We start from the raw sequence: 23,389 nt of genomic DNA on the forward strand, positions 1-23,389 counted from the left end.
ATATATTGCCGTTGATATCAGTATCAGTTTGTACTATTTGTTTTTTTTAAAGCACCTTTATAAATGAGGCTAACCTGTAGTGCTGGTGATTGATCCTCAACCTGCAGCAGTTTACATTTCAATCAAATGTTTTACACTATCTGATCTTGCCTGGCTGAATTCAGGGTCCTCTGTTTCCGTTTGTTATATAGGTGAAAATTCAACTGAATAAACTGTATCACTTATTTACCACATCTGATCAGAGGCTCATCCGTCTTTGAAGCAGGGCCATTGGCTTTGGAGTACACCTCCTCTAAGTCCAATCAGCATTCAGAGCCCAGCCTAAAGGACTTTCAGACTATAGTTGGCTCGCTGTGTCAGACTTTGACTACGATGACCCTGATTTATAAACCTGATAAACTTTTAGTTGCAATGCGCATTGTTGCCTCTAATTTTGTTTGTTCAATCTCTATTCTTGGTCTCTGAGGTTCCAGCACACTCTACCGCCCAGTTCACATGCCGGTGCGTCTCTAAGGTCACTCCCGTTCTTCTTAACTGAGTTACCAGCCTGGGGAATTTTCCTCCTGCTCTGGGTTAGTCTCAGCCCAGATCGCTCAGGCAAGCCGTCTTCCAGGCCCTCTCTCATTCCTCCTGCACCTCTTTTAGTTTCCATTAAATAGCATCACCTCCATGGACAAGCTTGCCTCTCCGTTGCCTCTCTCTCTGCACACCTGCAGGGATTAGTGGTTCCCAGCCCACCACACCTGGACTCCCTCTGTCATCTGCTCCCTCAATCATCCAGCATGCAGCTCAACCCCTCCCATCTGCTTTCAGCTCAAAGTCACCTGACCCTGACTTTCTACAGTTGAGATGCATTTTTTCCGAGGCTTGTTTTTCCACGTTTTATTTCCATCCCTGTTTCATGATCTCTCATCCTTCAAAAACCAAACAAAGTGTGTTGGATTGTAGGTATCGCACACATTTCTCCCAGCCTTTGTTCTCCAGAGGCAACACTGAGTCTCACAGATCCAGGGGCGGATCTAAGCGGAGCCCAGGGGGCCAAGGAGAAAACAAAAAGTTTTAGATCTGTATTCATATTGAAATGACTAATGCAGATTTATTTCATTGTTTTTTTTTTGAAGCATATGTTTTTGGGTTGCCTTTTAGTTGTGATTCTTAGCAGCCATCAGTGTTTACAGAGGCATCGTCAACTCATCCACCATGTCAGCAGAATTGAGCCAGACATTATTTAACCATCTTTGCTAATCTTGCCAGCTGGTATTTAAACATTTATCTGCTGTTTAATTTACGAGTCATGGTTAAATTATCTTGGAATTGTTCAAAGATTTAGTCAGATTTTGACCCTGAATCAACCGTCCTCCTTCCCCTTCTCCACTGTCGTTACCTAGCTCTATCTGGATTCACTCTATGCCGCTGTTTCCCTGGTCCCTGGGGAAGTGTCTCCTCTGTCTATAGCGGATTCACCAGGCATCCCCAGTCAGTCCGACAGAAGACTTTTCCCTGAGGGAAGTTTATTTCTCTCCACCTTCACATTTGCTCATTATGGAGGTTCATGCGAACCTGCTCCATATTCTAGCTGCCATCCATCTTTTCAGTTTCAAGCTCTGGCATCAGACATCTTTTCAAGTGAAGCTCTGGCATCAGGCGGATGGACTTCACCATTGAAGCACAAGCATGTGAACCTTCAGTTATAGAAAGAACCTTCTATGTTCCTCCAACAGTTTCATGCCTGTGGGGATTCTTCCTGTTCTTATCCATTAGCTCATGCATATTAAAGTCAATTTTACCACCAATGTTTCCAGCTTTAGTCTGAGTGCTAAAGACTTAAATCATTGTCAATAATAAAACTCTTATAATTTCCTTCTTTCTTTGTGTGGTTTTTCAGATTGAATACTGTTAATTTAATTCAAGCAAGCACTCCATAAGTCCCTAAGTCTTATTGAAACAGAAACAGTGACAAAAAAAAAAACAGGTGATTTTCTTCAAACTGTTTAAAGAGAATTGATTTTTGAATATCTGCAGCCTTTTCTTTGAACATTTTATTTCCCCAGAACTGTCATCAATGTTATGTTCCTACTTTTTCATCAATATTCCACAGGTTCTTTCTTTTTTTATTTCTTTATTTCTGTCTTTTCTATTTTAAAAATAGTGAAGACAGAAGAACCAGTATGGTTACTGGGACCGGGCTCTTCTGTCCTATGATATGATTGCAGGCAGAGTCTTCTGACCTTCTATAAGCCTGGCTCCAGTATCACATTAGTGGAGAGCTCTGACCTAAGACGTGTCATTATCGCGGCTAAGCTGATAAAACACGATGGTTGTGTTATCAGACTTTGGTTTTACCGGTTCCCGGCATATTTTACAAATCACTGTGGTTTGTTTTTTGTCTGACTTGCTATAACTAAAATATTGCCAAACTGGCAAACTACTAAAATCCTTCCAAAAAAGTTAAAAAACAATCCACTGGAGTTTGTTTCCAAGTTTGAAGACATTTCGCTTCCAATCCAGGAACATTTTTCAATATAAAAAAAATGGAAGTAAAATGTCTTCAAACTTGGAAACAAAGTCCAGTGGATTTATATTTTATTTTGTAACTTTTTTGGAATGCCTATGAGCTGGATGACTGAGTATTTTCTCCAGCATACTAAAACTGTTCTTTGGAACAACTTACCTGCCTCTCCTTGCTGTGACGTGCTCTGATGGTATGTTCAATTTCAGAGGCTGCGTCTTCCAAGGACCTGGGCCATTTCTCAATTCACTAGAACGCGAGTACAGACTCATGTTCTCACTAAGTATGTTCTTGAGAAGAACACAGGAAAGTGTGGACTTGGTGAAAACGGGAGCACGCACCACATGCTCGGCTCGTCTAGAGCTGCATTTCACCTCCTGTTAATAATAGTCTTTAGATAATAATGAATTCTGACTTTTTTTTATTTTTGGGGGGGAATAATAATGAACACAGTCAGATAAACACAAATCAAATGAACATTTTGCCAAATAAAAGAAAAAAAATTGCCATCAGAGCCAGCGGTCCTTCACACATGGCTATGCAGAGAGAGGGCTGCTGCAGACAGGCTACGGTTAGCCCTGGCTGCCGTCAGCTTCGGAGCTCCACTGGTTGCCGCTGTCCTCTCAACTTCAGAAATCTTTTTTTTAATTACGCATTAAATAGGTAAAAGGACCATATAGTGACGCTTTAAAGTATAATATTCTCGCCTCAAATAATCTTCAAACATACTTTTATTGAACAACAGCAACAGAAAAGAGAACTTTTAACTTTCAATGGAGCGCTCCATTGAAAGCTGCTGCCGCAGTGCATGCTGGGACAGCTGTCAATCTCAAGAACCGACAAGTCTGCTCTGATGCATGCTGGGTAAATAGGGCGGGGCGAGAACAATATCCAGGGATTTGGTTCATTCTAGGTCTGGCGTTCTCTGCAATTGGAACAGTGCTCGGGCTGTGGCTGATGATGTGTCACAAGCACACGAGAACGCTCAAGAACGCATATTGAGAAACGGCCCTGGTCTACCTGAACTGGGTCCTTTGGGGACCGCGAAAATATGGAGGCTGGAAGAGTTTTGACTGGATCAAACATGTCCAGCCTTCTTCAGCTGTATCCGCCCATAAGCTCTGTCACATAGCAACTGTGACAGTTGAGCAGGCAAAGAATGGATACTGAACTTCTCACTACTGTTCTGGGTCCTAATATTTTCAAGCAGCTTCAGCCACAGTACCACGAATGTCACGAATATCAGATTTATAGTCTCCACACTGCAGATATTAGAATCTCTGCATAAATGTCAGCCAACCTCATTTGCACAGAGATAAATAAATCTTTTTAATAAACCAAACATTACCTGCCACATATCTGAGTCAATAACCATTTAAAAAAATATATTTGCATAAATTTCAGATGGAACTATTCGTGTTATTGTATTACATTAAACTACACTTACAATATTCACCACTGTTTGGCAACATTTACCTTTTTTCTTTGAGCACGGAGCAGCGGGCTTTCTGGAAATACGCGATACGAAGGCTATGTAGGGTACACCAGACACATCCTTCAAAACTGGGAAAAGAAGGCTGCATTTGTCAGCCGCATAACGAGGAGTCTTCCAATCCGAACCAGCCCCTAAATGGTTCGGATTGGATATAATTGGCCGACGAATCTGGCCTTCCAAGTACACAGCCGCTGAATTCAAACTAAGCATCTATGTAAGGCTACAACTGGTCCATCCGAGTTTGTAAAAATATTAGTGAAAGATTACCTACCATAGTACCAGTCTTATTATTCAAGACTTGATTTTTATCTTTTAAATTCACTTTATGTCGACAGCCTGACATTACTTACAACATCACTTATAAATGAATCGTTGCCATTGCTTAAAAAGTTTCACTGAAGACATTTCATTTATACGATTACACGATCAACCAAGAATGTTGACAAAATGGTGAAAATTTTCTCGCAGAGTTACCTTGTACTTAACTTACATTAAAATACCAAAGGTTTCATCTACTTTTAATTTGATATTAGCTGATCATTTGCCAGTTTAAAAGATTAAACTTGTACCAACAGGCTTTCCACATGGTTTAAAGTGGGTGTATTGGAACTTTTTTTATTCTGTTTTTTTCTATATTATTTGCTGTGCCTATATTTACAATAATATTCTAATTCAATCCAATCTAATTTTGCTCACTGCTTTCAGTGACAGAACATGCCAGAAAAATAACAACTATGAGTATTCATCAGAAAGCCATCACTCTCGCAGCAATCTGACCAAGGCTTCACAGGTCCTTCATTTAAGGCCTTTATTTATAACAAGAGGCTGCTCTAAGTTTTTAGATAAAAAGCACTCACAGCTTCACAAGCTTGGAAACCTGTAGCTGCAATAAGAAGTAAGTAAATCTGATGCTTTCTTGCCTGGCATAAGTTGTTGCAAAGCTTCCCTTTCAACTACATTAGAAGTGGATCATAGGGAAATTATAGTACTCTAGAAAGTTAGATGTCAACTCTGTAACAGCGTACAAATGTAGAAATAAAAAGTAAGTGTAGCACAAAAAGTACTTGCTCCTGCAAGTATTTCCTTTTTTTTTTTTATTGGAATATATAGTTTGATTTAGTGTTTTGGTCATTAGAAAAGTTTTTCTCTTTTTTTCTTACTTAACTCATGTCTTTTTTATCTTAAATGCAGGTCGATACTTTAACAAATTTTATTTCAAATCTTGTAAAAACTTTAGAATACTGCATATTGATGGCGCAGTGGTTAGCACATACGACCCATGTATGGAGGGCTTAGTCCTCGACGTGGCCGACTCGGGTTCGACCCCCGGCCTGGGGTCTCACCCCCTCGTTCATAACCCCTTCACTGTAGGGGTGTGCAAAATAATCGTCATGATGATGCATCGTGATTCTAATTTTCGTGATCTACTGCATCGATTCTTGACGCCAAGTATCGATTATTAATTTAAAGAAATGAATAAATAAAACTGCATGAATGGTTGGCGAACATCAGCCAAAAACAAGTGTAATACAACTTCCAGTCCAGTAGATGTCGCTGCGGATGTGTTGACGCACGCTGCCTTGTGTCACAAGCATTTCCGGCTGCGGGGTACTGCGCCGAGTCATTCAAAAACAAAACATTGAGGAGAAAATATTGCAATGCATCGCAATAATTCAAGTATCGTGATGCATCGTGATAGAATCGCATCGTGGCCTGTGAGTCGTGATTCGAATCGAATCGTCACTTCTTTGGCAATACCCACCCCTACTTCACTGTCAGCCTCCTGTTTATTTCACTTGTAATCATAAACCCCATTACTCTCTAAGTAAGGATTATACAATGCTAAACAACATCATAAAAAAGAGAAAGTCATTTCTGCGGCTGTGGGATGATTGGGAACGTAAAGTTAAATGTGTTGTATATGCACTACATTTTTGTCTGTCGTTAGGTACACAAAGCTGGCTGTGTGTTCTGCCATATAATGTTTAAGTCAACTGCCAAAAGTCACTGAAGTTAAGCTGCTTAGGACAAGCAAGGATAGGACAGGGGAAGAGCAGGAGGAAAAGGGCAAGGGAGAAGAATAAATTAAGCTTTAACCTAAAAGGGTAGGGAGAACCGGAGAGGAAGGCATGAAGTGAACTAGAGGAAGAAAGGGAGGAGAAGTGAGAATGAGCAAAGATTGAGAAGAGAGGGCAAAAGAAAATGAGAGATGGAGAGGGGTTGGATGATGGAACAGATACAGAATGCAGAGATACTAACGGGTCTGTTGTTGGTATTTCATAAGCTAATAAAAAATTTGCTTTGGCGCCTCATCTGGGACAGCAACAATCTACGATTTAAGCTCCACATCAGCCTCCAATTCTTTTCTGAATATTTTTTATTGTTTATTTCTCTTACCTCAATATGATCTGGGCATGGATGTGGAACTCCACACCCATGAAACCCCGGGAGCAATGTCAACAGGTTCTTAATAACAATTGTCTGGCTCAATTTTCTCTCTCTCTCCCATGGGGCGAGGTACGGCTGTTGGCAGCGGCACATGATACATTATTGATGCATTAGTCACGTTACTGTTTCACTGACAAACCAAGCAATTATTTCAATGATGGAACTAAGGAGGGAAATTTAAAAAAGCACAGTAGAGATGGGCAGGATCCTTAGGACACCTAGGAAACTTAAACAAGCCGACGCCATCCTTAACGAAGTAAAGTTGATAAATATGTTGGACATGAGCCATGATGGTGGCTTCCATGATGGTTTTACACTCCAGGAAAGCTTCAGGGAAACAGCGAGAGAAAGGCCTGAGACAGTGCTTTGTCCTCTACTCATTTATTTCTGCACACTTGTAAATATTGCATTGATCATCATGGTGATAATGTTTGGGTTTACAAAAAAAAAAGGCAATATGTTGTCATCAATACTGCAGGTACAAATAAAGAGATGAAAGGTTAGTTTAGATTTGGAAGGGATCGATTCAGAGTGTTGGAGAAAAGTAAAAACCTTTAAGATGGTGGGAATTGAAGTTACATGTCTTGTTTTTATGGAATATTTCTATTTGATGTTCTGAATGCATTTTCTTAGATGTTACATGACTAAAGAAACTTCATAATTCAAAAGATAGCTTACAACTGGGTGAGCAGGATAAACGTTTCAATAATGCGCAAGTTGAAATAACTCCTGTTTAAAATCCCAGAGTGGGTGGAGGCGAGGTAGAGGGGTGTGGGACAAACTACAGAAAGGAGATGATCGGTTCAATAGTAGGGAATCGTTTTATGACAAGAGAAACAGAGATTGAAGGAAAATGAGAGTAGAAAATGTATGAGTAGGGACAGAAGGATGAGGCAGAACAGTAGGATGACAAAGGTAAGATAAGGAATGGTAAAAAACATACGAGTGCTCCTGCTTTCTGAAAATCAAGATCTGGATATTTGTGCTCTCTCACCCCCCCCTCTCTCTCTATCTCTCTTTCTCTGAAAACCACACACACACACACACACACACACACACATACGCCTAACACCAGAGGAGATGTTAATAACCATTGGGTCCATATGAGGCAGATGGTATATTTAGTTAATACCCTGCTGCCCTCCAAAACTGACCCTGCCATAACCAGCAAACATGCTGGCAGCTGGGCAGGACTCCTGCAAATACGTTCCAAGGTGTTGAATACCAAAGCAAGCCGTGACCACGGCGACCAGCCAGGCAAATGATTTTCTTTTTTCTTTTGCTCCTACCAGGTGTGTATTCCATGTCAGTGTCAGAGGACAAGGTGCCGGGAGAGGAGGTTGGCCGCCTTAAGGCCAAAGACCCTGATCTTGAAGACAACGGACTTGTTAACTACCGCCTCATCGATGGAGATGGAATGAGCATGTTTGAACTGTCAACCGACTCAGAGACCCGAGAGGCTGTTATCAAAATCAAGAAGGTAAGAGATGATGGGGAGAGCAATGTACAGAACATTCTAGATTTGTTTAAACAGAAAACCAGCCAGACAGGTTGGTAGACTTCAGGAAAAAAATGTAGAATTACAAATTTTGGTGTGGGGGGAATATTTACTCTCAGGCTTTATTTCATAGCATAGGTTATACATTCATTTATCCCTATCAAACCATGCATGTATATATTAGTTCCCCATAATTTCATATATCATCCAACCATTTTCTTTTTTCATTTATACCGTAAAAACTGGCCAAAAAGGGCTAAAAACTCTAAACCTCTAGCTTAGCTTGCTTACCAGAAATTTTTGTAACATTTATTTATTTTTTTCATTTTTTGCTGACATTTTGCTGCATACACCAGTAAAATTAATTAAAATATTTGTAATTGCTCGTTTAGAAAGCCCAATATAGAAGCTGTGCTTATATTAAAGAAAAGTTAATTGTGTTGATGCATGTTGATGAACATCACGATGAAAACAAGATGCATGTAAAACCACTTGATTCTATCCAAAGGTTAATTTCAATCAGGGTTGAGTGAAATTAATGTAAACATGTTAAATAAACAGCGATTACATCTGGATAGGATGTAAAACTCACTGAGTTTATTTATACTTTTATTTTAATAAAGATTACATTTTGTTATATTGAGTATCTATTATATATTATGCTACAAACTATAGGTAGTTCTAACAACGTTTGTGATCTCTGGAGGTTTGGGAAAAATCTTTAGCTGAATTTAATTCCAGTAACCACACAACCTTATGCTTAACTGATCCATTTTCAGTTCTGTGCTGAAGCAGGCTTAGAGGTAAGGGCTCTCCTTCCAGCCTCAACACCTGTAGTGTGCATGACAATGAGTTGGTGATAATAGTGAATAATGCTCCTTTCTCCTCTATCAAAACTGTAATTAATCTGCCCCAGAGCAATACAGGTAACTCATAAATAAGGCATAAGTTAACAATAGTTGGCTGTGGCAGAGCTTTGCATTTTAAAAATTCACATAACTTCAATTTCCTTGTACTTGCACAGAAAAAGAATTGAAAACATTTAAATTAAAATTAAACTCCTGTTTTAAAGATTCACCCATTCACCAGCAAAGAGCTGAGGTAGGCTTTGGTCATTTTGACTGGCTTAGGATCTGCAATGTCCAGGTGTTCAGCATCCCTTGAACACAGACAGGAAAGAGATGCAGGAGCAGAGCTTGATTCAGTCGCATCCTTTCTAAAGAAAAATTGTGTGAATTTATTGCAAATTAATTTTTTATTTTTTTTGCAAATTGCTTGAAAATGTTTTTTTTTTCTGTTTTTTGCTTCATAGGTAACAAGTTCCAGGCTATCATTGATGTTTTCAAACATCTAATCTGCTTAACTCTTTTTCTATTCTAACAAAAACATAATCCGCTTTACATAATTATTCTCTTTTGCCCAACATCACGTACCGACATGTCATGTTTCACATGAATATGTTTTTAATATTCATTAATTAATATGAAGCTTTGAATATTTCACTTAAAGTTCTGATTACAGGAGTTATTCAAATTACCTGACATATTAGATAAAGTACCAGCATAAATATGTTTTTGGCAAAGTAACTATAACTTGTTTATTTTTCTAAATAACATCTCTAAACTGTTTTACAGCACTCGGATGCGCCTCTTCCAGTGCTCAAACCGCTGGACTTCTACGCCGTCCCCTGTAGACTTTGCATGTAAATCAGACATTTTGATGCCCAAAACACATTTGGTGTGAACACACCATAAGTTTGATGTTTTAGCCTTAGCCTGCTAAATGTCTCCGGTGGGTAGATTCAGTCTAGTGAAGCTTAATTTAATCTAGAATAACTTGTAGCTTAACTCAATACATTTTCTAAGTAGCAAAGCACTGTTTATTTGTTCTCATTTTGGTCTCATACAGCTGATTAGCGCTCAGTCTGAGTTGGTTACTGTGGAAATTGACCCAGTGAACTTCACTTGGTCGGGAACAGGTTTAGAGCCAACTCAGCTCAAAATATGTGTCTCCTCTGTTAAATCCACTACCAGCGCACACAGTAAGTAACAAAAAGCGTAATAGCGCCATCTTTTAAATTAATTTATTGAATTGTAATTCAATAATTAAATTTTTTTGATGCAATAAAAATGATACAAAATTATTTATTTGAACTCAAACAAGTATATAATGTTACACAATTATCAAAATTGAAAATCTTATACACAAAATATCGTATAAGTATTTTCTCTCTTGGAGGGATAACACATCATCCTATTTCTATATGGATCAAAAAGATCATTTTATCTATCAGCATATGTAACCGGATCCTTCCTGCATTGTACTGGTTTTATTAAGTGATCAGGCAGTGACAGTTTTTCTTTAAAAGGACGGTTTCTCAATTTATTGTACCTGATGAGAACAATACACAAGAAAACAATCGTGTTAAAGGCTGCCTACACAAAACAGAAGTACATAACAAAAATTAACTTAATAGATCTATAAATAAACTGAATTTATTCAGATGAAAATTAAATAGCACACACCTCTCCCACAGGACAACATGACAAAAGGGGAGGGTCTAAGGGGTGCGAACAATTTAAAGCCAATACCACAGAAGAAGAAATAAAAAAAGGGGCTTCCACTCTTAAAGTCAAACAGTTGAAAACAATGACATATTTTCTAGAGGTGTTTCAGTCAGGTGAGTAAAAATGCAAATAACCAAATAAAAACATTTTGTGTAATTATAACAAAAGAGAAATACAACCAGGTTACACATAGGGTTACCAATTTCTGAAGAATGATTCATTTATTGGATTTAGGAAGTTGGCCTCTTCTCTCCCACAGAAAAACTCCAATCATGCTTTATCTGTTCCCCTGATACTTTGCACAGTCCTACGTGTTATTGTCAATTCAAAATAGCCCTTAAAACAATTTATTTTAAAAGTTAAACTTACAATAAAAGCAGCAGGTTTAACTGTAAGCAGGTGCAGTAAATTATTTTTTCGGTAGTAAAATGCGTAGACATTGCGTTAGAATCATTTAGTTCTTTTTTGACTAATTATTTGCAATTGACATACATCACATCTACTGTAGCTCTTTTAGGCAATAGTTTTGCAAATAAAACACGAGCATGGTTTAAGACCCTCAAGATTAGAATGAAAGGACTTCGGGATTCATTACCTCTAGTCTTTGCTACAGACAAAATAGGCCGTTATTCTGTGAACATGTTTATTCCTGTGAGTGTCTTCTTAGCCTCTGTCTCTCTTAACATAGCGGGTTTACACATGTTTTTCAAACATGGATTGACCCACTTACAACCAGCATTTCCCACTGGCAGAAAGCTGGCTCTAATCTCAGGCTCTGTCTCACCACGGCTGCGTGTCTGGTGGCACTATAAAGCAGGGTTAGCACTGATGATGTCACCATTGGACAGAAATCAGGAAAGTAAACAATGGAAAGCAACATGGAAGGAAGCTAGGGCATAGTAAGTGCGCTTTATTGTTTCACTCTATCATCTTTCCTAATCCCTCTTACTAGTGCTGTGCCATGTTTAACAAATATTGTTAAATCAGACGTGGCTTGCGCGGTGTGTTGACATCCGTACATCACGTTCAATGCTATCACGTAATTTAGATCACGATCAGATCACAACCAGAGCCAAGGCGAGTCGTTTCAACCAGGTAGACATATGTCAGCGAGCTGTTCCCACTGCCACTAAAAGACGATTGCTCCCGGGTTTAAAATGTTTTTTGTCCAGTGGGAAAGGAGAATTGATTTATGTCCGGAGTTCCATCATTTTTTAATTCTAAAAAAGCAGCCAGCCCCTTTTTTACCCCTCACTTTGATTCCACTGACCCTGAGTAGATGATAAACATTCATGTGTGTGAGGAGTTAACGCTTTTAGCCACGTATCATTGAGCTCAAATGCACTGCTGTCCTGGTAGAGCTGCAATTTGTAAGACATCTCTCATTTCCCATTAGGACGGACAGGATGACTGGCCTGTACCATCTGCTTCAGTCATGACAGTTTCTCATGGGCCACTTTCAGCAACTCTATTTGAATAATGAGGGATTACCAACCCTTTTACTGATGCCATGAAAGCTGCAGCTTTGCTAGCAGCCAGGGATGGCAGCTGATTGTTGATGGAACTCAGAGGAGCATGTCCTCAGAAAACACATTTCAAACAAACAAAAGAAGAAACAAATGTTGTCCACAAACGTTAGCTCTATGATGTGGCTGTCAGACTGCAACTTGCTCTGTAGGACAAACTGGGGCCAGTATCTAACAGAGAAGCAATCTCCCAAATGAAGCGGCACCTAAAACAGAAAGAGGCCTAATCTAGAATGAAAGGCATATTCATTACTAACCATTGATTTGAGTTTTTTTGTGGACCCACAGTCCTTAAATAAATGACCTTCTTTTATGGGTCCTTCTTTTTTTTATATTCAGATTTTCTTAGGGAAAAACTAAAATGATTTATTTCAACCAAAATTATGCCTAAATTAGCAAAGTAAAGATACATTTCTACCTCTTTGTGTTTCTAGATAATTAAATACTAAAGTTTATCTGGCTTCAAAAATCAATCTGTACAGAGAAAAGCAGCGTAGTACAAATTTAGGGCATGAAGTGTATTTCTTTGCAATATAATTGCAGTTTTAAAAAGTTCTAAATGCAAAAAAAAAACAAAACAAAAAAAAAACAAGTTTTGATATCAATATTATTACCCAGAGTAAGACCAACTTTCTCACTTTAGCCTTACAGGTTGTAGTAATACACTTGCACGTCGGTTTCCTGCCACTACAAATACAAAAAAAAAAGTTGCATAAACAGATTCTTGCAAACAAGCTACAAGTAGGCAGCCCTGTGTTGGTGGATCAGGGGTTTAAGTGAGCAGCTTTTGACAATTCTTAAGGTTTGTTACCTGATCCTCATTTGGTAAGTGAAATCTTACAAAAATGTGTTTTTTGATGCTGATTTGAAAAAAAAAAGGATTAAAAGAGATGTAAATATGACTGATGATGTATATATACTGTATATATATATATATATATAGGGATGGAACGGTTTATGAAAACCCACATGTCAAGGTATGTAATTCTGTGCATACTGCATAAATTCTCCTGTATTCAATTAAGATTACCATTTTGACAAATAAAGTCCACAGGGTTTTATGGGATCTAACTCATTATCAGAGAGTAACCTCTTTTTTAAAGGACACACACATTATATTCCTGATAAATATGATTAGTATAATTTACGGGTATAGAAAAAAACCCAGCAAAGATGTGACCAACTTTTTTTATTTTCTCTTTTCTGTCCCTGCCTCCCTCTCATCCTGTCACCACCCTCTTATTCTCTCCCTCTTTTGATAATCAGTCTGATATGATGATATTCATAATAATCCCCCTCTTTCTCCCTGAAGTTAACGCACACACTTGCACACAAGGCTCCTTCATATTCTGTAGACTGCTTTCGTCAGGACACAGTTAAAAGAGAATAGTTGATTAAAGCTCATCCCTGTGTGTCTGTCTATGAGAAGGAGAGAATAGAGATGAGTAACGGCTACTCATAGTGCGGATTTAAAAGTGTGTATGCATGCATGAGGGTGTGTGCATGCATGTGAGCGTGCAAAGGTACGAGCTTGCTTTTAATTTCTTTTGATGATCTCTTCAGGACACAAAAGGTTTTGATTTCCCTTGGGATGAATCTAAACCTCATGATCTCACATGCATGCACACGCACATACTGCTTAGCATGCATAGATAACACTTTCAAGTTAAAATGGCATCATCAGATCAAGCATGAAAACAGATGTGAGTGTGAGCATCTACTTGCAAAGACACTTTTAATTACAATGAGAGTTATTATTCCATAGACATGATGAACTGTAGCAACTAAGCATAACTGTTTTTATATTGGTGGCCTTCAAGGCCTTCACAGCTGATCTAAAATCTATCAGAAACACTGACCTACAGTCATAACCTAAACTTTAATTTGGTATTATGTATTTATTTATTCCAAACAATCCATGGCTGCGGCACTTCCAATATATTTATTTAGTTGCTATATTTTTTGTCCGATCAGATTTCAGCCTCTGTTAGCAAGGACTATTTTCTTCAACCAATCAGATTTCAGATATGCCCCCACTGGGCCATCTAGAGGGCCCACCCTTATGTCAGCATTTTCTGTCCTCTGATTGGTCATTTACAGAAAAATGTTAACAGAAAAAAGTTAAGTTAAGCTAGCAACGATCGGAATTTTAAATTACTAATTTAAAGATTTATTTATTTACTATTTATATATATATTAGGGGTGGAACGGTTCACAAAATCCACGGTTCGGTTCGGTTCACGGTTTCGTGGTCACGGTTTTCGGTTCGGTCCAGTATATGTTTATTGTTACACCGAAAAATACAAAAATTAATAAAAATTATAAAAATTAATGACATTTTTTTTTATGAAATTAATGAAAAAATTAATAAATAATGAATTGTAATTATTTTTAATGATTCGCGGAAACCCTGGATCATTTCCGCATGTTTTGCTGCTTTGAATTTAATCATCTGGCGCATGCTCTCTACGATCTCCAAGGAACTCAGAGCGGAGCAGACAGGAGCCAGTATGAGGGATTTCAGGGTTAGCATGACATGTTGGTCATGTTGCTATTAGCATAAACAAAACGTGTTGCACAATGCTTGCACACTGTTGCACTTTTATCCACAACTTTCTTTCCGCCGTCATCGTAGGTCACTCTAAATGCAAAGTGGTCCCATACAGCAGACCTATAAAGTGCTGCTGGCGTGTCTTCCAACTCCTGTTCTTTCCCACTCGCCATTCCGACACAATTCTCCACAACAACTGATTTTTTCCCCTGCTACACCCGGCTACGCTGCTTTGCTTCTTCTTCTTCTTGTTTACTACTGGTGGTTGGCTTTGGTCGCAGTACCGCCAGCTTCTGCTCTGGAGTGTAAACGCTTCGCCTATGAGAAAAAGGAGCAGCGCATGAACCGAACACAACACACGCGAACCGAACCGAGACAGTCGAACCGGAAGTCATTCTGCCTGCTGCGGCTTTTGAAAACATGGATATTGTCGGCGCCCCAAACATAGCTGCCGTTATCCTGGAATATTTTGAATCAGGAAATACGTCCGAGGTGATACTGGATATGCTCAAGACTAATCACGAAATTTCCGTTAGTTTGCGTACACTGAAGACACACTTAAAAGAAGCTGGACTGTTCAGACGACGCAACTTCCGGTTCAAGGGTCAAACGGCGCCGTCGTCCAATCAGCGATGTCTCATGTTTCCCACTGGTACCTACCTTTTCCGGTAGGTTAATGTAGTTTTGTTTTTCTTAATGTAGTTGCGCTTTTAGATTTGTAGTTGCAGTTTGCACTTCAGGGCCACCGTAGTAATGACATGAAAGCAGAAAAAAAAAAGTTCTACAAAAAATAAAATTCTGGGTGTCAATAACTCTTACATTTTAAAACTGGGACACTGGGTCAAATGCCGGTCAAGATGCCTTAACAATCTGGATGCTAGACTCTTGTTGTGAAGCTCCTCCATTCTTTCATTGCAGTCTCGAAAGCAGCTTGTCTTTATTTTATTTGAAATGGAGAAAAAAAAAATGTTTAACACATTTTTGAGAGAGAAAGTCCAACTCAAAACATCATCTGTACAGTCAGTTAATCATAAATATTCTGTACTTGTTTGGAGCGGCAGACCTCAACGTCCACCGGCTCATTTTTCTGTCCCTCATCATCATCATCACCTCGCTTCCTGAACTGTCACTGTGGCACAGCTGCTGCTGGCTGTGCCTCTCCAGAGCAATTCACTATGTTTGCAGCATTTAGCAGCTTCAACTTTTAAATGTCACTTCTTTCTTCCCTTGCCTCTTCAGCTTTTCCTTCTTTTTTTTTTGTAACACCATCCATTTTCAAATACTTTAGGAAAAACTTCTTCCTGTACTCCACAAATGGGCCCCACTGGCAGATGTCATAACTTTAAAGCGCATTGCTGCCACCTACAGGACAGAGCTAGATTAATGAGAAAAGCACTGCTTACTTAGTGGGGCGACTCAGTTGAGCTGCATACGTGACAGCAGATGGCCTGTCCACCCTCGGCTATAACAAGGTTTAACAATTACAGTTCTGCCTAAATCTACCCTGAGAAATAGAAATCACTGTTGTTTTTGTCTGATGATGAAAGCGGCTAGGACAAAAGTAATTAAATTTAATTCCAATAAATTTAATCAACTTAATTCCAATTGATTAATTTAATTCCAGAAATAATCCACTTATATCATGTCATTATCACACACCAGGAACACCTTTAAATTCAAAGTCTTTTTATTTAATTCTTATGGCTGGACATCAGAGGCACCAATGATTAATTCATGTGGCAACAGCTCCACCTACCATAACATGGAAGCATAGCGTTTAACAGCCATGCAGTTTGCAAAACCAATACAGCTTCTGCAGGGGATGGATATTATTTCTGTTCTTTAGTATAAGCAAGAATGGCAGTGGGTTTGTGTTCATTTACAGCTGCTATTACATTTCAAAGTGAAGTAATGACAATTCATTTTCTCAATTTTTTTCAGCAAGTGGACTTTGAGACAAAGAGGTCGTACTCGTTAAAGGTGGAGGGGTCCAACCCATACATAGATTCTCGATTTCTTGCTTGGGGACCTTACAAGGATGAGGCCACCATCAAGGTATGTGTAAAGTGTTTCTGTAAACAGGGGCAGAATAGTCAATCATATGCATTTCATTGTGAGCGCAATCAGCTTAGAAGAGCAAGGTTTGCTCATTTGTTTTCATGTTTTAAAATGGCAAACATTACAGAAGCATTTGTTTCTTGTTGGTGTTTTCATGTTTTCATGTGTGCAGATATCTGTGGAGGATGCAGATGAGCCTCCTGTTTTTACAGCTCCCAGTTACACTTTTGTGGTGGAGGAGAATGCCCCTCAGGGCACCCGGGTGGGACAAGTTCATGCCAAGGACACTGATGTTGCCAACAACCCTGTCAGGTAACAAGAAGTATACAAGCCTAACAAAGAAATACAATTTCACTGTTAGTTCTGAGAGAGTACAACCTTAAAATACCAGAATAAGCAGGGTTCCCACATACTGTATAATGGTTTGACACTTTTTCTTTTCAATGAGCAGCTTAACCTCATTATGGCCAAACTGCCAAGTGTCAAAGTGCATGAATATCTAAAATGTAATTGCAATTATTTTCATAAACAGATACATGATTCCTCGGTACACGGACGTTGAGCAGTTTTTCAGCATTTCAGAAGATGGAATGATCACCACCACCAGACCACTGGACAGAGAGACGCAGCCGTGGCACAATATTTCTGTTTCGGCTACAGAGATTGGTACATACCCTAGCACTCACAGGCATACACTATCACTACAGCTTACCCTGCAAAAACATTTATACCCCTTAAACTTTTAAACATTTTATGAACTCCCCAATCCAACAAAGATGAATCAAAAGGTTTAATTTCCTCCTTAGTTGAAGTCAAGTCCGGCAAAAAAAAAGGTGCCCAACACCAGTGTTCTAGTGGGAAAGTGTAGTACCACACTGAATAGCTTACATTTGGACAATAAACAGTGGTTTAAGTTAAATATACTCATTGTTTAAACAGTGCAAGTCTTTATGTATATTTACCGTGGTCATTGTAGTTTTATAACCCCTAGATAATAGGTAGGTAAACACCAGTGTTGTATTCATCAATAATGACAATAAAGAAATTATTTCGTTGACTCCTTTTTTTCATGACGATAACGAAAACTGTTGAGCTAAACATGGATATTTGATAACAAAAAAAAAATGACGAGTCAGGGGGTTTGAGTTTTCATCAACAAAACGAGACTAAATAAATATTAGCGGGTGGTCGGTCAGATGTTTACAATGCATCATTGTGCTGTAATCTGTTAGACAAGTTAAACAGTATCAGCTGTGCCCACCTGCTGTGCAGTGGTGTAGATTCTACATGACCGCAGATGAATCATGTAGCGGCAGATCTTCCAGCTGTGCTTGTGCAGAAATGCGTTTTTGCACGCATGTAGCTCAGAGTCTGCGTTTTATGCTCCACACTGATTGTTCGCTCTCAGCATTATGACCCTTCCTGCCCTCGCTACTTAATAAACTATGTGGCTGATCATCCGTTGCCAAGCGTAAAAAATCGCTTTGTCTAACTATCAAGATTTTATTTCTTCCAGCTCACAAGAGGTGATACTAAACATTCTTTAATTTCTACCTAAAGGTATCCCTTTATTATATCCAAAGAAAATATGTAATTGCAAACTGTTTATTTTTGGGTAAAGAGCCAGGTAAAAAGACACATAGATCTTTGAATATTTCTTTCTTATTATGTAAATGTTTACTTGTATTTTCATTAAAACATTTTCTATGTTTCCTTTGAATATGTCAAGATTTTAGTTAGCATATTCATTCAATTTAGTTCCGGATTGCCATGGCATTACGACGCAATCTTTGTAGGTTATCTCTGGTTATATCAAAACCCTGTGAATTTAAATCTACTTTGTCCCCCGAGCAGCAGTAACCAAGGGGCAAATTCATGAAATAAAACCAAAATTATCAAAGTAGAAAGACAAATGTTTTCATTCTTTGCTTTTTTGGAACAACGAAGATTTCATTGATCTGTGTGTAATGCATAACTCATAGTAGATCAGGAAGTATTTGCTTTTAAATGGAAACCTCGTATGTCTAAAACCATTCCTTTATTGTACATTTTGTTAACTTCTCTGTCTGCTATATTAACCAATAGGATGTGTTGAACTAGAACTGCTATTTTCACAGGTTTTGTGAGACACTTTTGTATAAAGTAGGGCATTGATTAATATAAAAGTTTATTTGAATTCTATAAATCAAAGTCTTCTGCCCAACAGCAATGATGAGCTGCACAGCAGCATTCTATGTACAGCAATTGTAGTATCTAGGCAAGAGCTTTTAGTCTGGTAAAGAATCTGGTTGTTATTCAAAACTGTAAAGGTTAACTCACTCAACTTTTTAAGCTTTAGTTGACTAAATTACGACTAAAACTAATTATAGTTTTCATCCTGAAGACTAAGACTAAATCTAAAATGGCTGTAAAAACAACACTGGTAAACACAGCTATTAAAAACTTCACCAATCTTTGAAAGTAATACTTAATTTATGCTGTTGATGTTTTGTACATGTACAATAGTTGTGTATTTGGTGTATTTAAAAGTTTTAACACTAGGATGTTATAGTAAAGCTGCTCATAGGAAAAAAAAGCAATGTGTGAACAACCAAGTGCACCATTACTCTTTTATTATTTTGGGCCTCAGTGAATATATAAAGGGGACTATTTTAGTTTTTTTTCCTTTTTCTTGCTGCTCATATACAGAACGTCATGTGTTACCATACAAAAAGGGGTTTAAAGGTCAGTTCAAGAGTGTCTGAGTTCAACTTTTAAGGCTTAATATATTAAAAGTGCCCTTTAAAAATAACAGCAGACATTTTTGAATAAACCCTTATACAGAGATGTTAAATGCAGCTAAAACCATTAAACCGTAAAGAAGCTGAAAAAATTTGGTTAGCTTCCCTGGTTGCAGTTGGTCCGGTTCAGCAGGTCCAGCTAAAAAATAAAAGGAAACTTTGTTTCTCTACAGCCAGTCATCCATGGGTAGCGCTGGAATTTTTAGGCCTTAAAATGCCTTTCCACTTTTATTTTTCTCCAAATCTAATTCTGGAGTCGGTCTTCTGATATTTATTTTATATTATATTTATAATTTGTTGTTTTTTCACGAAAAGGCTGCCTTGACAAAAAGGTGTTTTTAGCAAGCTAGCCACTCATTACCGCCACTGAACTCTCGTACTCTCAATTTTGCTCTCACCGCTCTACTCAAGAATGACAATGACATTGATTAGACTTCAGAAAAGCTCAATGTTTTTTGTTTTTTTTTGTTTTTTTTGCCAGCACAGAATAAAACAGTGATTGTCCAGTTTGCCTATCACTCCCCAAACCAACCCGAAGGGTCATAATGATCAGAGATAGAATCATTTGTGCTGATAACATTCTGAAAGTGGCTCTTTTGAATTTCTTAGGAATTCTCTGAAGGTGTAGAAGACCCCAATGTTTCCCCTCTTTTCAGAAGAAGTATATTTTTTACACTCAGTAAATTTATCTTGAATAGCAGAAGAATGAAAGGGGAAAAATAAAATTACAGAGAAAGGAGAATCAGTGAGATTTGTCAAGCCACAAGCAGTGTGAAGATTCTTCTAAACTGTACTGGCAGAAAACTTCACAGGCTGCTGTGGCCTCACCCTGGTATTTGGTGGTCAGGGCTCAGCCTAGCAGAGCGCCATTTAGTTTCCTTGTGGCGTGCATGACGCCAGATGGACACATGGAAACGGACCAGCAGCCCACAATGATAGAAGTACTGTAGGCTATGCTAACCACATTTAGACCCCAGGAAGCCTAAATAAATGCTCAGTAATGACAGGGTAGTATAAAACCTAAACTGAAAAGTTCAACAAATATTTCTAACTCTGCAACATGAAAATGCTTCACATCCTTTTTTTTGTCTTTCAAATCTGTATTTTGATTATCTCAGCCTCGTATTGAATATAAAAAGTATACCTGCAAAAATATTTAATCTTTAACTCTTACAAAATTTGTCCCATTACACACAAAAATATGTTAAACCTACATTTTATGTTATAGAACTAGTTTTCATCAAGATTTTGGTTAAGCTCTTTCAGTTTCAGCAGCAACAGTGTCCAAAGGGGAAATCCAAAGCCGGAGTCAGAACACAGGTCCAGGTTCAGAAACCGGTTGAATCCAAGAATCATTCCAAAACAGATCAGACAAACAGAGCAGACACGGGCAAGGCAAAACTTAGGATCCACAGGGCAGAAACAGGTCGCAATCAGGAAAACAGAACAGACTCCAGAAAGCTAGACTTAGTCTAACTAAAAAGCTTGAAAAACCTGGCGAACCATCAGCTCCAAGATCATGACAGTTGTACCTCTGGCTCAGTGAAGGCCTAGACTTAGACCGACCATACTAACATGTGTAGGGTGACCATATTTTCATTTGGGAAAACCAGGACACCTTGTAGCAAAAATAACTCAAAATGTACCAAAAACGACAAACATATCAATAGACTATCTTTACTTTCGGTGTCCAGGTGGCTTTTCAGATTCCTTGCACCTCCATTGAACACCCGAGACATATGTGCCTGCTTTGCACACTGTGCACAAGGCCTCCAATGTGTCTCGACCCGGTCTTAAAGCAGGGAAACTCTTTTGTAAATCGTCGGTAAACATACATTTGCGCTTTTGCATGTTGTTGGTGTACTGACAGCCACGCTATCTATATTCTGATTAAGAACAGGGCTGCCTGCACTGACGCGGCTCAGGGATTACGTCACACGCAGCGCCGTGTGCAGTGCCCTAGCGCCTGTAAATTTAATGGTCCAATTAAGGTAATTTAAAAAATCAGGACATTTCCTCACTTTCTAAAAAAAACCCGGGACGCCCGGGACAGGACGTGAAATACGGATATGTCCCGGGAAATACCGACGTTTGGTCACCCTAAACATGTGGATATGCTTTGTTTTAAAACATTCTCCTCATCTCTCTCTATCTTCTGTTTTCATTCAGGAAATCATCCCACTGCCTGATGGTTTCACCATCTTGTACTTTTACTCTGCAAAAAAGGCTAAAAAATGTACCACTATAAAATGTACCACCTCAGATGATTAAAAGTGATTGATTGATTGATTGATTGATTGATTGATTGATTGATTGATTGATTGATTAACCTTATTAAAACATAACTCTTTTGTTTTAAAAAGAGGGCAAACCTATCCCATCCTTTGCTTAACTTTGCCATGAGGTGTTAAGAGGCAAATTCTCTCCACATTGGGACATTCATGGAGTGTTGTTTGCCCAGTTACCGCTTAGCATTTTTACAAAAGAAAGTTCCATTTCAGTTTAGTATAATCAGAGCACCCTCCCCCACATGTTTCTGGTGTCTTTGACGTAAGTTCTGATGTATTGTGACTTTCTTTTAACATCAAGTTCATACGTGCCACTCTAGATCATAGGTTTTCAGTTCCAGTCCATGTGTTTCTGTGTTTTGCATCTTTTAGATGTGCTTCTGCTTCCTGACCTGAATAAAATTTATTGAATACCTCTTTTTGTATGCAGTAAAGTTCATCAGAGTTCTTTAAATGACCTGGTTATCTCAAGCAAAGACACATCTACAAGATGCAGGGTGCCAGACCTCCAGACATAGAGTTGAAGAACCCTGTTCTACAAGCTAGATTCATAGAATCTGTATGAAGCCAAAGGCTGCATCTTTGAATTACGAGATTTTGGCGTTTAGATGCTTATTTCTTGGTTCCGAGACACACCTTATCAATTTCGGGAAGATGGAATATATAACATCTTCAAAACTTGTGATTTATTTTTTGTTTTTATCAGCTAAGCCTGTATTAAAGTCCACAACTTTAAGCCTGACCTGTCTGCTCTTTAATACATCAATGTAATAGCCAAGACTCAATGAGCTGCAGACAGATATACTAAAATATTGTTCCTTAAAAATAACAAATTAGAATAACAAATAGCAGGCTAGTGACAGACTGTTATCCCCAAATAATAATAATACGCAAACAATAGCTTTATGAACAGTCAATCAGAGATCCAATAACAAAAGATTTTCTCACTTTAATGTTTATGTCACTGCTTAGTCTGTTAGTAACAGTGTACTAATTAATATGCCCTGTGCTTTTGATGTAACACAGGAGGTCACCACCAAGACACCAAAGTGCGAGTTAACATCATAGTGAAAGACGTAAATGACAACCCTCCAGAGTTTGCCACCAACAACGAAGTCCTTATGTGTGAAACTGCGGAACCAGGGAAGGTACGGTTGTCTACGCTAGGCAATGCTAACATTCCAAAAGGCAAATGTGTTTGGGTTTGATGCTAATGTCTAAGCGTAACTGTCTCATTTTAATGCCTCCTGTGTGTATAATCTAGGTTATAGAAACAGTCAGCGCAGTGGACAAAGACGAGATGGTCCACAGACAACATTTCACTTTCAGCCTTGCTCCCGAAGTTGCCAACAACCAAAATTTCTCACTCAAAGATAACAGAGGTAAGTCAACTTCAAAATCATCTTTTTTTTTCTTCAATGCTTTATTTTTGCAGCCATCCTTTTTGTTTATTTCTCTGTAATAATCATTTAAACATCCTGCTTCCCTTATTTGAAATTGAATTAAACGACCCCAGACGGAAGCTTATGGTGGCTCATAGCAGATGCTCAGAACTTTCGCTCGCAAACTATTGAATGCAGAAACGTCTTATGGGGTGCACTGTATTAATTATGGTGTTGTGTCTGTCTATCTGTATATATATATATATATATATATATATATATATATA

The 23,389-nt window shown here is 38.4% G+C and overlaps 1 protein-coding gene across 1 annotated transcript in view; it reads left to right on the forward strand.

Moving 5' to 3' along the window:
- LOC107096281 (cadherin-11-like) overlaps positions 1 to 23,389 on the forward strand; it is an 83,764-nt gene that overhangs the window by 52,030 nt on the left and 8,345 nt on the right. Inside the window, exons 7-12 of the mRNA XM_015392865.1 lie at positions 7,745 to 7,932; positions 16,536 to 16,649; positions 16,825 to 16,964; positions 17,185 to 17,318; positions 22,747 to 22,868; positions 22,985 to 23,102. Of these exons, the coding sequence (XP_015248351.1) occupies positions 7,745 to 7,932; positions 16,536 to 16,649; positions 16,825 to 16,964; positions 17,185 to 17,318; positions 22,747 to 22,868; positions 22,985 to 23,102 (816 nt within the window). The remainder of the gene's footprint in view (positions 1 to 7,744; positions 7,933 to 16,535; positions 16,650 to 16,824; positions 16,965 to 17,184; positions 17,319 to 22,746; positions 22,869 to 22,984; positions 23,103 to 23,389) is intronic.

This window comes from Cyprinodon variegatus, unplaced genomic scaffold, assembly GCF_000732505.1.
Source record: "Cyprinodon variegatus isolate N-32 unplaced genomic scaffold, C_variegatus-1.0 Scaffold611, whole genome shotgun sequence".
Lineage (NCBI taxonomy): Eukaryota > Metazoa > Chordata > Actinopteri > Cyprinodontiformes > Cyprinodontidae > Cyprinodon > Cyprinodon variegatus.